This window comes from Dunckerocampus dactyliophorus, chromosome 13 (assembly GCF_027744805.1).
Source record: "Dunckerocampus dactyliophorus isolate RoL2022-P2 chromosome 13, RoL_Ddac_1.1, whole genome shotgun sequence".
NCBI lineage: Eukaryota > Metazoa > Chordata > Actinopteri > Syngnathiformes > Syngnathidae > Dunckerocampus > Dunckerocampus dactyliophorus.
In genome coordinates this window covers 30,440,298-30,454,904 of record NC_072831.1, presented here as the reverse complement: position 1 = coordinate 30,454,904, position 14,607 = coordinate 30,440,298, and the positions used below count along the sequence as shown (strand labels likewise).

The following is a 14,607-nucleotide window of genomic DNA, read 5'->3' as shown; positions in this document are numbered from 1 at the left end:
TCCATATGGGGGTTCATTTGAAATTTGGGTAAACAAAATTTTAAAAAACGTATATTTTTTAATATTTGCAAGCAACCGCAAATGATTTAGTAGTCTAGTGGCGGTTGTTTGTTTACATATCCCCCACAGCCCCCCATGTACAGCCCTTATGACTCAGGTATGGTATGATATGGACAGAATGTTTAAAAATGATCATAGAGTCCTTATGACGAAGCTCAAGCACACCTGTTGTGCGAGGTTAGTGTGGAGACTAACCTTGCATTTAGTGTGAGTGGCTAACAAACTAGCAACACACTTAACAACTCACAAGTTCTCACATAAGTCATTGTCCGACAAGTGTTTCTTGCGAGTGGTAATATGGCGGCCGCATAGCTTCACAAGTCATTGGCCAATGGGCTATCCAGATTTTTTTCGTACAGATCAGTGGTCCAATCCCTGTAGGCGATCGACACTCTGACCAGGAAGTTAAAAAAACAGAAGTCTCGTTAGCGTCACTTTCTTTACCATTCAGTACGTTTGCATAAATCATTTCGAAATTCACATTTTACTTGAGGTGAACTTCTGTTGTTGTATACTTTTAATTGTCATTTACGCGTTTAGATATGAAAATAAAGATTTGATATTATTGATATGATTTCTTTAAGACCATTATTGTTAGCTAACCTTACTCCAGCAACATACGGTAGTTTACAAACAATACAGCTCACATGATATTTTTCCAGTCATCAGCCAATCGCATCACCTCCAGTGTCTTGGAAAAAAGCCCGTTTGTGGTTTATTGATTTTAATCACTACAGAACGTATTTGTTCAAGGGGTGCAAAGACATGCCACATGTATAAAAGAATACAGTCACTTGTATCTTGACTTTTCATATTTGATAGAAACATTTACTTTTGACAAAGATCTTGAATTGTGTGCAGACAGTAAAGCAAACAATATGAATAAAGGGGGCGTAAACAGCAAAAAGAAAGCTCTTCTGCCGGGAGTCCACCAGTGGGAGTGGACTTACAAGCAGACATGCTTGCATTGCCTGGAAGATATTAAATGTTGTCGACGTAGGAATGCAGTGTGTCCAGTAAACTTTTTTTTTTCTTGGAATATGCGTCCCTGTCATGAGGGAGCTCTCAGCACGAAGGTCAAAAGCCACAGGAATCATTTTTAATCATAGTAGTGCTCTTTGTTTCTGTAAACAAGTATGTTGATATGTACCGTGTAAACAAAGCAACCAGGATCAGAAGCGGACAGAAAACAAACATGACAGTGCGAATGGAGGCCGGGGGGGCACGGCGGGGGGGATGGTCACGCTCCCACGTCAGGTGAGCGTCGTCACACACTGTACATCCCATGCAACTGCAGGTGGTCCTCGGGTTACGGCGTTCCGTGGTTACGATACAAACGCTCTCCCGTGAATGAATCAAAAATGTCAAAACGCTGGAGAAGTCGTTAGAGTGGATAACATTGCTTATTAGTTCACTTTCTGCACGTCATTAAGTCTTCATTCTGTCTGTAAGGCAGGGACTTCTGGTGGAAATGCGACAAGGAAAAGCAAAGCCATATCACCATGGAAACAAACCCACCAACATCGGCTGCACTTTTGGCATTAACCGATGGACTGTTGCGACCGTCTTTAAGGATAAAGATGGTATCCTCAAGCATGCTAAAGGCTCTACTCCCATGAAAGTGACAGTAACAACTAGGCAGTGTAGTGGTCTTAGTATTGAAATGGAACCAGAATCAGGTCCCTTTTTTAATAGCGTTTCATCGAATTCTTCTGTTCACTCATTTTATGACTGCATTTCACACTCTCACACGTGAGAGACTTAATTGTTCATTCAGGTCAGGCGTGTCCACACTTTTTTCCAGCGAGGGCCTGAAATGTTGTAGTAGACATGTAAAGAAGTATATATAATATATTTCAAGAAAAAACTTGACCTCAGCTTTGTCATAAACGTGAAAAAGTTTATTATTGGAGCTATTATTAGAAATTGGCCTTTTTTCCCATTTTTTTGTTTTTTTCTTGAATATTCTTTGTAAATTTTCCTCTCATCATATTATGACTTTATGCTGGTATTATTAGAACTTTTCCACCAGCGTAATTTTCAAGAAATGACAACTTTATTCTTTGTTTTGTTTGTTTTTCGTGATATTATGTTTTGACAATAAGAAAAGCATTTCTGCTTTGTGACACAGGTGAAATGATACTAAAAATGACATTATTTTCCCCCGTTATATTACCAGTTTATTCTTGTAAAATTGTGACTTTTTTCATTTCAACTTTCCTCTTGTAAATGTTCTTGTAATAACGACTTCATTCTCATCATATTTTGCATTTATTTTCGTAATGTTAGAACTTTTTTTTCCACCCTAATTTTCCAAAAATTAGAATTGTACTCTTTTTGTTTCTCATATTACTTCCTTTTTTAAAAAATGTATATATTTTTTTATATTTCAACCTACTAAAATGACATTATTTTCCCTTCCCATTTGATTTTTTAAGTTAATTCTGTAAATGTTTTCCTTATTAAAACAGACGTTTTTCTCTTCATATTTCAGCTTCCTTCCGTGTCATAATATTTTGACGTTATTCCCATAATGTTTCCCCCAACTTAATTGCCCCTTCATTTTTGTTTTCGTTCTGATAAAACGTTTTTTTCTGGAATATTTCAACAGGCAGCTAATATGACTTTGATGGTTTTTACCAGCACTATTACTTTATTCTTGTGAAATAAGCACATTCTTTTTCTCTTCATATTTGGAATTTATTCTTGTAATATGACTGCTGATTTTTCCACTTTTGCTGCTGTTTTTTTTTTTAGCTAGATGACATTTTTAGAATGTGCCTCTGATTTAGGCCTAATATCCGACGTGCACCAAAACTCTCTTCAATGGGAACACATTTGTAAGCCGGGGACCACCCGTATACTAAATGAATGTCAGGATGATTTCTCTTTTATAACCATCTAAAGATGAAAAAACAGGTAAGAGATTGAATACATATCGATATATTTTTTAGACACGTAATATATGCATGCAATACTTTTTGTGGGTAACTTCTGGAAGAAGCCTCCCTGTCCTGTCATGTAGAGACGGTTACCGGTTACCGTATTCCTTGCTAGGACTGAAAGCGTACGGTGGTTTGAGCCGTGAACACTTGCCTTGCTGGGGAGGGAATGCCGCAAGTTTGAAAAGGCTGGATGAGGGCGGGGTTTACTGTGCACAAAACACGCTGGCATGTCGGGAAGTAGAAGTGTCAGGATATCTTAACATATTGGAGATGAGTCAGCATATTTGACATTCTCATGCATGCAACCACAAGAAGCGAGTCCATTGAAAAATAGTCCAAGCGTTGTTTCTTTTTCTTTTCTTCTTCTTTCCTGTGGAAATGGCAGAGAACCTAATGAACACGTGCTGCCGTCCAGCGTGTGTTTGTGTGTGTGTGTGTGTGTGTGTGTGTGGATGCAGGCTGGGGGGGCGGGGCCAGGGAGCGAGCAGAGGCGGGGCTTGGAGGACAAGGGCGGCGTCGGTGGCGGTCGCAGGAGGGGGGGCTCACTTCTGCATGTCGCACTGCAACAGCAGCACGATGGACGGGTCGCTCTTGGCCGCCTCCTTGAACTCCTCCAACGAGATCTGGTCGTCGTTGTTCTTATCCATCTTGCTGAAGATCTTGTCCACCCGCTGGGCTGGTGTCAGGCCGTCCTCGTTCATCTTCATCATGATCACCGTGCCTACCATTTTGTAGATGGCCTGCGGGGGCGAGGGTGCTTTGTTAAGCTTTTATTGTGACAGCCCATCTGCACGGAGGGTGGCCGCCACAAAAACCACAAAGCTGACATGCAGTGGTGTCATGTGATGGGGGGAGGAGGAGATGAGGTTTGTTCTCCTTATTGGCGTGTCTGAGTTGAGTGTGCTGTTGGATTTGACCGTGCAGGTGGCATCAAGCAGAACGACGTACGCAAAACAAAAACACAACACATCCACAGCAAATGAACGCATCACATGAATCAGCTAAGTGCTAAACATGACACGTAACTTCAAACTGACATTTCCAAATCCCCGCAAGGCATGCTGGGTAGTCCAATATGAGCTGTGAACAATAAAAGACTGGATGACAAGACTATGTTAACTCCTTCTTCTTTACAACCTGCTCAACATATTTAGCAATCTACCACAAGCTACTCAGCATGCCTTGCGGCGGGAATGTACTGGTGTTTTTTTGGCTTTGGTATTGGGTATGTGGGCACAGATATGCATGCCCACACGGTGCAGCTGGTAGGTTGCTTTGTGCGTTCCGAGTGTTGACTTGTCGTGTTGTTTTTTCTGCAAGCTACAGAGGGCACTGCCAGCCATGCTGCCAGCTACAGTTCTGATATGAAATGTTGAAAACATTTGGGAATGGTGGCCCGTATTAAGACGCGCGGGCCGGAGTTTGCCCACCCCTGGTTGAACGGGTCCCTGAGATGATTCATCAGCTTTGCTTAAATATGCTATCTATTGTTTGCAATGATGCTCTCCATTGTTCAACAGTAAAGTCACATTTATAGCTGATGAGCCACCCATGACGAGCTCGCTCTCGCTGTTCCGCCTCGTTTCCGGAAGAGACACCTCTCAGCTAAAGCAGAGCAAACGAGCGCTTGTGGAGGTAGGTGGTGGACTTGCTTCAGTATGTTTTTCATCCAAATAGTAGTCGTGCCAAAATGTTTGTTGCTGCTGGATGTTCATCGCATTCTGTAAGTTTGTTTTCTTCTCCAAAGGAGGAAGGTTGAAGGCAACAATAGTTTTGGAGGAGAAAAGAAGGGAGAAACATTTGGAGATGAAATAGAGAACTTTTAGAACATGGACTTAAGCCTTAAGACATGGAGATGAAGAATGGTGGCCTTCAGAACACAGAATGGTAAGTGTAAATGACTCTGAAGTTGCTGATCCTTCAATTATTCTTTCAACTCAGCGTCTATGTGAGCATAGAGGGTCTTTGTAGCCTGTTTGATTGTACATGTGGCTGCCCCTGCCACCACCGCTCCCCACGGTAAACATATGGCTGTGAAAAATGTTTATGTGACATGTACAGTACAACGCTGTGCAGCCTTGTCGCTCTCATGGAGTAGTGTTTACAAGACATTATGTAAACAAGACCTGACTTAGTCTCTTGTGCCAACTTTGACATCTTCTTGTCTTGTCTTGTTTCTGTACTGGTGGAATAGCATCCTTTTTAAAAATGCGTTTTAGCGTACTTTCAAGCCAAATGCCTCTTGGACTAACTGCTCTCCACCATAGACAACCCCACCCACTCACTCCATCGGACAATAGAGGGCGGCGGTGGAGCTCATTCTTCAACAGACTCCTCCGGTTCCGTTCCCACAGTAAACACGACAGGACTTCATTCCACACGCCATCCAGCTGTGCATATATCAATAAAGTCTGTTTAAGTCGAAGTCTAAAGGTGTTCCTTCAAATCAGTCGTCAGTGAAATGATCACTGCAAAGAGCAGAACTGGAGGTGGCCGTCCATCTGTCTCTCCTTCTCTGCACTTGACTCATCCATTGTTGTCTTCAACCTTCCTCTTTTGGAGACGTAAAGAAACGTACAGTATGACTGGGATGCTATGAACTTCCAGCAGCAACACGACATTTTGGCATGACTACCGTTGGGATGAAAACTATACCGAAGCAAGTCCACCATCTACTGTACCTCCACAAGCGTTTCTTTGCTCTGCTTTAGCTGAAGGGCGTCACCCCGATGACGTCACGTCCGGAAACGAGGCTAGCTTGTCATGGGTGGCGCCATCAACTATAAATGCGGATGAATCGTGTCAGGGACCCTCTAAAATGCGGAAATAAATTGATAGTTGGTGCATAAATAAGTTCAACGTGTATGGTAAAAGGCTATGCTTAAAAAGTTCAAGTGAGACATCTTCTACAGAAAGAATCGCTGCAAGAGTGAGTGCTCTCCTCACCATTAGATGATCTGTGAGGTTTTTCCAATCTTGGTGATCATGATGCGCGATACCACTTGTTCCTACGCATGTGCACAACGCATCTACATCCGCTCGGCCTGTTTTTCGGCAGTCACGAGTTAGACACGCCGACTCAATGTCGACTCAGCAGTTTGCTGCCTCATCATCATCGCTATTCCAACATCGGTTCTGTCGCGTACCACGTGGTTCCACTGACCTCAATTATCTCCAGCATCTCCACCCTGGTGATCTTGCCGTCCCCGTCCAGGTCGTACATGTTGAAGGCCCAGTTGAGCTTCTGCTCAAAGCTCCCACGTGACGTGATGGACAAGGCGCAGATGAACTCTCGGAAGTCGATGGTGCCGTCGCTGTTTTTGTCGAAGGTTCTGAAGGCGTGCTGCGCAAACTTGGAGGCGTCGCCGTAAGGGAAGAACTGCAAGAGAGGAAGGAGCAAGAGCAAGGGTGTCCACACCTTTCCTCCAGCGGGGGCCACACATGCAACACATGCAGATACAGCATGCTAGCAACGTCAGATATTTATTACCATCAACTTCCCTCTTTGCTCTTTCCCCCAAAGATTTCATCTTTCTTCCTAAATCATCTTCACAAATGTTGTTCCATCATTTTCTGACTTTATTTCCATCATGTGTTGACTTTACTCCCGTAACATTAGAACTTTTCCCCCAACCTAATTTTCCAAAAATGACCACTTTATTTAGTTTGCTTTGTTTCTCATAATTTTATGACTTTTAAAAAAACAGTAACACATTTGTTCTTGAATAGTTCATGTCAATGCTGCTGAAATGACCTTTTTTCCCCTGTAATATTACGAGTTTATTCTCGTAAAATTCCATTGCAGCTTTTTTCTCGTAATATTTTTTATTTATTCTCATAAAATAACAGCTGTTTTTTTTCCCTCTTATGCTTGTTTTTTTCATTTAAACTATTTCAGCTTTCTTCTTGTAATTCTGACTTCATATTGGACTTCATTCTTGTAACATTAGAAGTTTGACAAAAATGACAAATGTATTATTTTGTTTGTTTTTCATAATATTACCGCTTTAAAAAACATTTTTTCTTTAAAATTTCAATATCATGCTCCAAAAATGCTGTTTTTTTCACCATGATTCTCAGAGACTTACGTCTTTAATAGGAATATATTCATATTTTGGCTTTGTTTTTTAAAAAAGACATTTTTTTTCAATTTTGCTTTATTTTTTTTTTTTTACTTTTTTTGTTAAATTATATTTTGAAAATGTGCTGCAAATGGCCCCCGGGTCACACTTTGGACACCCTGAGCAAGATGGCTGGATGGAAGCATTCAGACGGGAGAGTCAAAGACCCACTATCTGGGGGCCGTAGGCGACTGCGTGTGGACCCACCTTGACGTAGAGCTGCTGGAACTCCTCCAGGTTGAGTCTGCCACTGGGACAGTCCTTGAGGAAGCCTTTGTACCACTGCTTCAACTCGTGCTCGTTGAACTCCGTGTTCTTCACCAGATCCTCCATCACCTCAGGAGTCAGCTTGCTGTTTTGCTTCCCCATGCTTCCTGCGGTGCCTTCATGCGCACATGAGCGGCGGCAGAGGGAGAATTACGGCACATCACATCAAGTCAGCCCTACCTCTAAAGTAGAACCATTTCTGCCAGCAGAACAGTCGGAAAACACGCAAAACACAAAGTTCCCATCCCTGCGACATCAGAAGCATCCATTCTGCGAGTGCGTTTCGCTTTTCTTTGGCTTCTCTGTGTCAAGGCCACCGGTGACGGTGTGAAAATGTGATGACAGCTGCAGATGGAGCTCACCGCAACGCAGGACAGCGATGCGGGAGTCCCTGTCCTGGCTGCTCAGTCCAACATGGCTGTGGAGATGGACATCCCACGTGAACGGTTCCAGCACAAAAGAGAAGAAGTGTGATTGCAGCCCATGCAGGCTAGCTTATAGCATCACACGGCAGTGCAACCTCAACACATCATTTTGGAAGCCACAACCTTCCAATGCACTTTTCCTACAAACGTGCAACTTCCCATCCATCTGGAACACTTCTTTTTACACTTGTATGACAGATAAAACATGCAAATTCCATTGTTTCCTGTGGGAAAGTCCAAATATGAACAAATCAGAGGCCAACCAGCGTGGCAGTCAAACAACGACACCCCGTTCCCCATCTAGACATTTCAGGTACCAACTTATTGCCCCCCCATGTGAGTAATGGTCTCACCTTGGCCACCCCAGTCAAACATTTGTGGCTCCGCCACTGCACTTTCTTTTCATCAGGAGGGGTGAAAGCATTGAATTGCCCCCCCCCAATTGGCCCCCCCTTTCTAGTTCTGTTTGTGCCGGTCTGTGGCACTGACCTGGATCACCATCCCTGTCACACGTGCAGCATGACACCTTGTGCAGGAAGCGGCCACAATGCGTCAATTTTGCGGCATCCAGCAAGCAGGAGCGTGCACGCTGAGCATCCAGCAAGCAGGAGCGTGCACGCTGAGCATATGCTCCGCTTCTCCGCAGCACGACGGCGGGCGGGCCGACTGCGTTGGCCCCCAAAGCACGGCACGAGATAAGGGTGCCCCCACCGGCCAAAAAAGCACCTTGAAGGTGTGCATCGGCTGCCTCCCGGCGGATGACCTTGAAGGACAAACACTTCGCACGAGGAGGATGACACAAGCAAATCGTTCAGCATGGCAGCAGCATCCGCGCCACATCACGCAACTGTTTTTTAGTGGAGGGTGAGGGTTGGGGGGGGGGGGGGTGAAATAAAACGCAGGCCTCTCAATAGAAACACAGGCTGGTGTGTCGTCAAGCACTTGGCGCAGTGACCGCGTCTCAGCGTGGGCACGCGTGCACACATTCCGATGGAAACGACGCACTGAGGCCACATAACCTCCTGCGAAATGCGAGTGTCCCCCCCCCCCCCCCCCCCCCCCAAAAAAAACAAACCCCTTCACACGATGAGTCGCCTTCAGACGTAATGCGCAAATCTTCGCTCGCGTGCACGCAGAAGCCTCCTCGAGCTCCATCCGTTCATGACATGGATGGCAAACAGTAGCGTCTCGTGCAGCAGCTTACCTTTCCGCGCTCGGTGTGTCGATGTGCTCCTCCTGCAAAGTACACGGAAAAACTCCCCTCCGCTCGCGAGGCTGCTCCAAAAGGGGGGTGGGGGGGTGTTTGGGGAGGGGGGGGGGGGGTGACACTCAGCAGCGCTGCTCTCCTCCTCCACAAGGAACCTGCCGATGGAAGGAAGATGAGCTTGTTCCTGCACGAGCATCCCTGCTGCCTGCTCACGAGCCCAACGATGCACCTCCACCTGCTATGCGCACATACGACACTACACTACTGTGTAATATAGTACCATACAGTACCATACAGTACTTGTACACCACTGTGTACTATAGTACCTTACAGTACCATACAGTACTGGTACACTACTGTGTAGTATAGTACCATACAGTACTTGTACACTATGGTACTGGCCGTGCCTCTTCATCCTGGCGCCGTTGGGCTGTACCGTAGCGTTCTTGTATCCTTGATGAAACATTGCTCCTGTCGTCCTACTTTCCTCACACGGTTTGTTTTCTTCTATGGTTTATTGGTGGTTAGCAAGCAGCTCACACGGTTAGCTAGTTTGCTAGCCATGACCACAGCAGGTGACGGCAAGGACAGTAAGGACACAGAAGACAATGGGCGGTGCAGACAGGAGAGAGAGAGGGAAGAGAGAGCACAGAACTCCAACACTCATAAATATGTTTATTCTAGTAGTTTTTAATTATTTTACTCAGTTGCATCTAATAAAGAGAATAATTGTATTGTTATACCGGGGGTGTCCAAAGTGCGGGCCGGGGGCCATTTAGAGCCCGTGGCTGTTTTTTATTGGCCCGCGGCACATTCTAAAATTACAAATACAACCCTAACCCTCTGAAACAAAAAAAGAACAGCAGAAATGAAAAATGCTAGGTCAGCGCTTTAAAAGTAAATGACGTTTAGCAACAGCAGGGGGCGCCAGTGCTGTTCTGTTCCACCTCCACGAATGAAGTCTTTTGTCCCAAATGGATCATGTCCACCCCAAAATGTACACAAGCGGAGTGACTTGGACGTGAGTGAAGCCAAATGGAAAAGCGCAGGGATGAACGCTACGGTACAGTACGGTACGGTACAGTACGGTATGGTACGTTGCGGTACGGTACAGTACGGTACGATGCAGAACGGTACAGTGTGGTACGGTATGGTACGGTGCGGTATGGTACGGTTCAGTGCGGTACGGTATTGTACTGTGCGGTATGGTATGGTACGGTACAGTATGGTACGGTATGGTATGGTGCGGTAGGGTGCGGTGTGGTGTGGTACGGTATGGTATGGTGCGGTGTGGTGCGGTACGGTGCGGTATGGTACAATACGGTATGGTAGGGTGCGGTGTGGTGCGGTACGGTACAGTGCGGTGCGGTATGGTACAGTATGGTATAGTATGGTGCGGTGTGGTGCAGTATGGTATGGTATGGTGTGGTAGGGTGCGGTGTGGTACGGTATGGTACAGTGCGGTACGGTGCGGTATGGTGTGGTACGGTGCGGTATGGTGCGGTACGGTGCGGTGTGGTACGATATGGTACGGTGCAGTACGGTATGGTACGGTGCGGTATGGTGCAGTGTGGTGCGGTATGGTACGGTGCGGTGTGGTACGGTATAGTACAGTAAAACACACAGCGCCAGCTCATGCGGGTTGGGTGTCTGTTGGACTTCAACGGTCACATACAGGACGTTCCTGGACACGACAGCAAACACTGGAACGTCTCGGCATCAACGCCACCGTGGCTTCCATGACAGCAGCTTTCACTTCCCAGGTTATTCTTTCTTTCCATTCCAGAATAAAAGATGAAGGAAAGAACCACGTGCTGATACGGGATGATGTAGTACCATCTTACTACGATGCTAATGTTGTATTGGCAGACAAAGTACTGCAGGTGTTTGTGTTCTTTGAAGCTTACGAACACGTGCGCTGCTTCCCGTATATTCCCGCGTTTATTATGAAATATATTAGGACCGCCACAGATCCATTGTGTCGGCCCTCGCTCATAAGCACATGATAACGCCGTGCCAGAGAATAAGAAGACGTAGCAGGAGGGACCCGTGTTGCCGACCCCTCAAGATCAGGGGTGTCCAAAGTGTGGCTGCGGTAAACCCTAAAAATATCTTTTCACAAGAAGAGTAAAAAAAACAACAGCAAAAACTGAAAAGTCATTTCAGGAGAATGAAGGCAAAATCTTCATAGAAAACAAACATTTGACAAGAATAACAAATATCTTCTTCTTCTTCTCCTCCTTTGGGCTTTTCCCTTCAGGGGTCGCCACAGCGAATCATTTGCCTCCATCTAACCCTGTCTTCTGCATCCTCTTCTCTCACACCAACTACCTTCATGTCCTCTTTCACTACATTCATAAACCTCCTCTTTGGTCTTCCTCTAGGCCTCCTGCCTGGCAGTTCCAAACTCAGCATCCTTCTACCTATATATTCCCTATCTCTCCTCTGGACATGTCCAAACCATCTCAGTCTGGCCTCTCTGACTTTATCTCCAAAACCTCTAACATGTGCTGTCCCTCTGATGTACTCATTCCTGATCCTATCCTTCCTGGTCACTCCCAGAGAGAACCTCAGCATCTTCATCTCTTCTACCTCCAGCTCTGTCTCCTGTCTTTTCCTCATGGACACTGTCTCTAGACCAAACACCACCACAGTTTTGTACACCTTTCCTTTCATTTTAGCTGAAACTCTTCTATCACACATCACACCTGACACTTTTCTCCACCCGTACCATCCTGCCTGTACACGCTTCTTCACCTCTTTTCCACACTCTCCATCGCTCTGGACTGTTGACCCTAAGTACTTCAAATCCTCCACCTTCTTGATCTCTTCTCCCTGTAAGCTCAGTCTTCCACTTGGGTCCCTCTCATTCACACACATGTACTCTGTCTTACTGCGGCTAACCTTCATTCCTCTCCTTTCCAGGGCAAACCTCCACCTCTCTAGCTTCTCCTCCACCTGTTCCCTGCTCTCACTGCAGATCACAATGTCATCTGCAAACATCATAGTCCATGGAGATTCCTGTCTAACCTCGTCTGTCAGTCTGTCCATCACCATAGCGAACAAGAAGGGGCTCAGAGCTGATCCCTGATGCAGTCCCACCTCCACCTTGAACTCCTCTGTCACACCTACAGGACACCTCACCACTGTCTTCCAGTCCTCATACATGTCCTGCACCGCTCTAACATACTTCTCTGCCACTCCAGACTTCCTCATACAATAGCACACTTCCTCTCTGGGCACCCTGTCATAAGCTTTCTCCACATCTACAAAAACACAACGCAGCTCCGTCTGGCCTTCTCTGTACTTCTCTATCAACATCCTCAAAGCAAATACTGCGTCTGTAGTACTCTTTTTTTGGCATGAAACCATACTTGTGCCCTTAGTCTAGCTTCAACTACTCTTTCCCATAACTTCATTGTATGGCTCATCAGCTTTATTCCTCTGTAGTTGCCACAGCTCTGCACATCTCCCTTGTTCTTCTAAATGGGCACCAGCACACTTCTCCTCCATTCCTCAGGCATCTTTTCATGATCTAAGATCCTGTTGAACAACCCAGTCAGGAACTCTACTGCCACCTCTCCTAGACACTTCCAAACCTCTACAGGTACAGTATATCAATATAATAAATAAATAATAAATATGGAGACTAATAAATAACAATGAATGCCATTTCATAGGCACCCAAAGCCATTATTCATTCATTCATTCATTCATTCATTCATTCAGTCAGTCAGTCACACGCTGATGGTGGTGCACTACATCTGTAGACACAGCTGTCCCGGGGGAGTCTGATGGAAACGTGGCTGCCAATTCACACCCACGGCCTCTCCAACCGCCACCAAACATTCATACACCACTGCTGGGGGCACTACCGGGGGCAAGGTGGGGCAAGCTTCGTCCACAGGGACTGGGAGGAGAGAGAGAGGATGGAACCGCCAACCTTCCGTTTTCAAGACCACCTGCTTTATTTACCTCCTGAGCCACAGGAAGAACAACAGCATTTTAGCTGCGTAAAGTTGAAATATTCCATTATTATATTTGATATATATTTATATTTATATTAGAATGTTTTTTTAAATGGCAATGTTATGAAAAACAAGCAAAACGACAACTGAAATTGTCATTTGACAAGAATAAAGTCCAATATTATGGGAACAGAACAATACACAGAACATTTACAAGAAAAAAGTTGAATTTGTTGGAAAATCCAAATAAAAAGGTTGCAATTGTACAGGAATCATTTGGAATATGAGGACAAAGAACGTCACTTCAGTGGCAAAGAGGCCAAACATGACGTTAGCAATGGAAGATACTACATAGATGCTACTGTGAGGATGTTGGCGCTTTTATTCAACTCCTCATGTTATGAGAAACAAACCAAACAAAATAAAAAAAAAAAAAGCGATCATGTTGTGAAAATATTAGCAGAAGAAAACGTCCAGCTGTCATTTCATGGCAAAGACGTCCACAAGTCACATCGCTGCAAGAACACACTGAAATAAATCATGTCATTTTAGGAGCCATCCGTCCATCTTCTTCTGCTGATCCCACGCTGGGCGGGGGCAGCAGCCTAAGCAGGCAAGCCCAGACTTCCCTATCCCTCCCCGGCCGCTTCATCCAGCTCCTCCCCGTGGATCCCGAGGCGTTCCCGGGCCAGTTGAGAGACACAGTCTCTCCAACGTGTCCTGGGTCTTTTCCAAGGCCTCCTACCGGTCGGACGAGCCCTGAACACCTCCCTGGGGGGGCATCCTGACCAGCTGGGCTGATACATTTTAGTAGCATAAAGTTGAAATATTCAAGAAAAAATACTGTCTGTTCTTTTTTCAAAGTCCTAATATTATGAAAAATAAACCCAAAAAATTAATTAGGTTGGGGAAAAAGTCATAATATTTAATGAATAAAGTCATAATATTTAATGAATAATGTCATAATATTTTAGGAATAAAGTCATAATATTTTAGGAATAAAGTCATAATATTTTGAGAATAAAGTCATAATATTTTAGGAATAAAGTCAGAATATTTTGAGAATAAAGTCATAATATTTTGAACATAAAGTCATAATATTTTGAACATAAAGTCATAATATTTTGAGAATAAAGTCATAAGATTTTGAGAATAAAGTCATAATATTTTAGGAATAAAGTCATAATATTTTGAGAATAAAGTCATAATATTTTAGGAATAAAGTCATAATATTTTGAAAATAAAGTCATAAGATTTTGAGAATAAAGTCATAATATTTTAGGAATAAAGTCATAATATTTTGAGAATAAAGTCATAATATTTTAGGAATAAAGTCATAATATTTTGAAAATAAAGTCATAATATTTTAGGAATAAAGTCATAATATTTTAGGAATAAAGTCATAATATTTTGAGAATAAGTCATAATATTTTAGGAATAAAGTCATAATATTTTGAGAATAAAGTAATAACATTTTAGGAATAAAGTCATAATATTTTAGGAATAAAGTCATAATATTTTGAGAATAAAGTCATAATATTTTAGGAATAAAGTCATAATATTTTGAAAATAAAGTCATAATATTTTAGGAATAAAGTCATAATATTTTAGGAA

General features: G+C 44.0%; 1 protein-coding gene across 1 annotated transcript; it reads right to left on the bottom strand.

The window, feature by feature from the left end:
* Positions 1 to 748: 748 nt before the first annotated feature.
* Positions 749 to 9,192, bottom strand: vsnl1b (visinin-like 1b). The gene is made up of 4 exons (XM_054796991.1): positions 9,023 to 9,192; positions 7,334 to 7,509; positions 6,169 to 6,384; positions 749 to 3,745 (listed from the first exon to the last, which is right to left on the bottom strand). Exons 2-4 carry the CDS (start codon positions 7,493 to 7,495, stop codon positions 3,548 to 3,550), a joined length of 576 nt encoding a protein of 191 aa, XP_054652966.1. The 5' UTR covers positions 7,496 to 7,509; positions 9,023 to 9,192; the 3' UTR covers positions 749 to 3,547.
* Between the last annotated feature and the right edge of the window lie 5,415 nt (positions 9,193 to 14,607).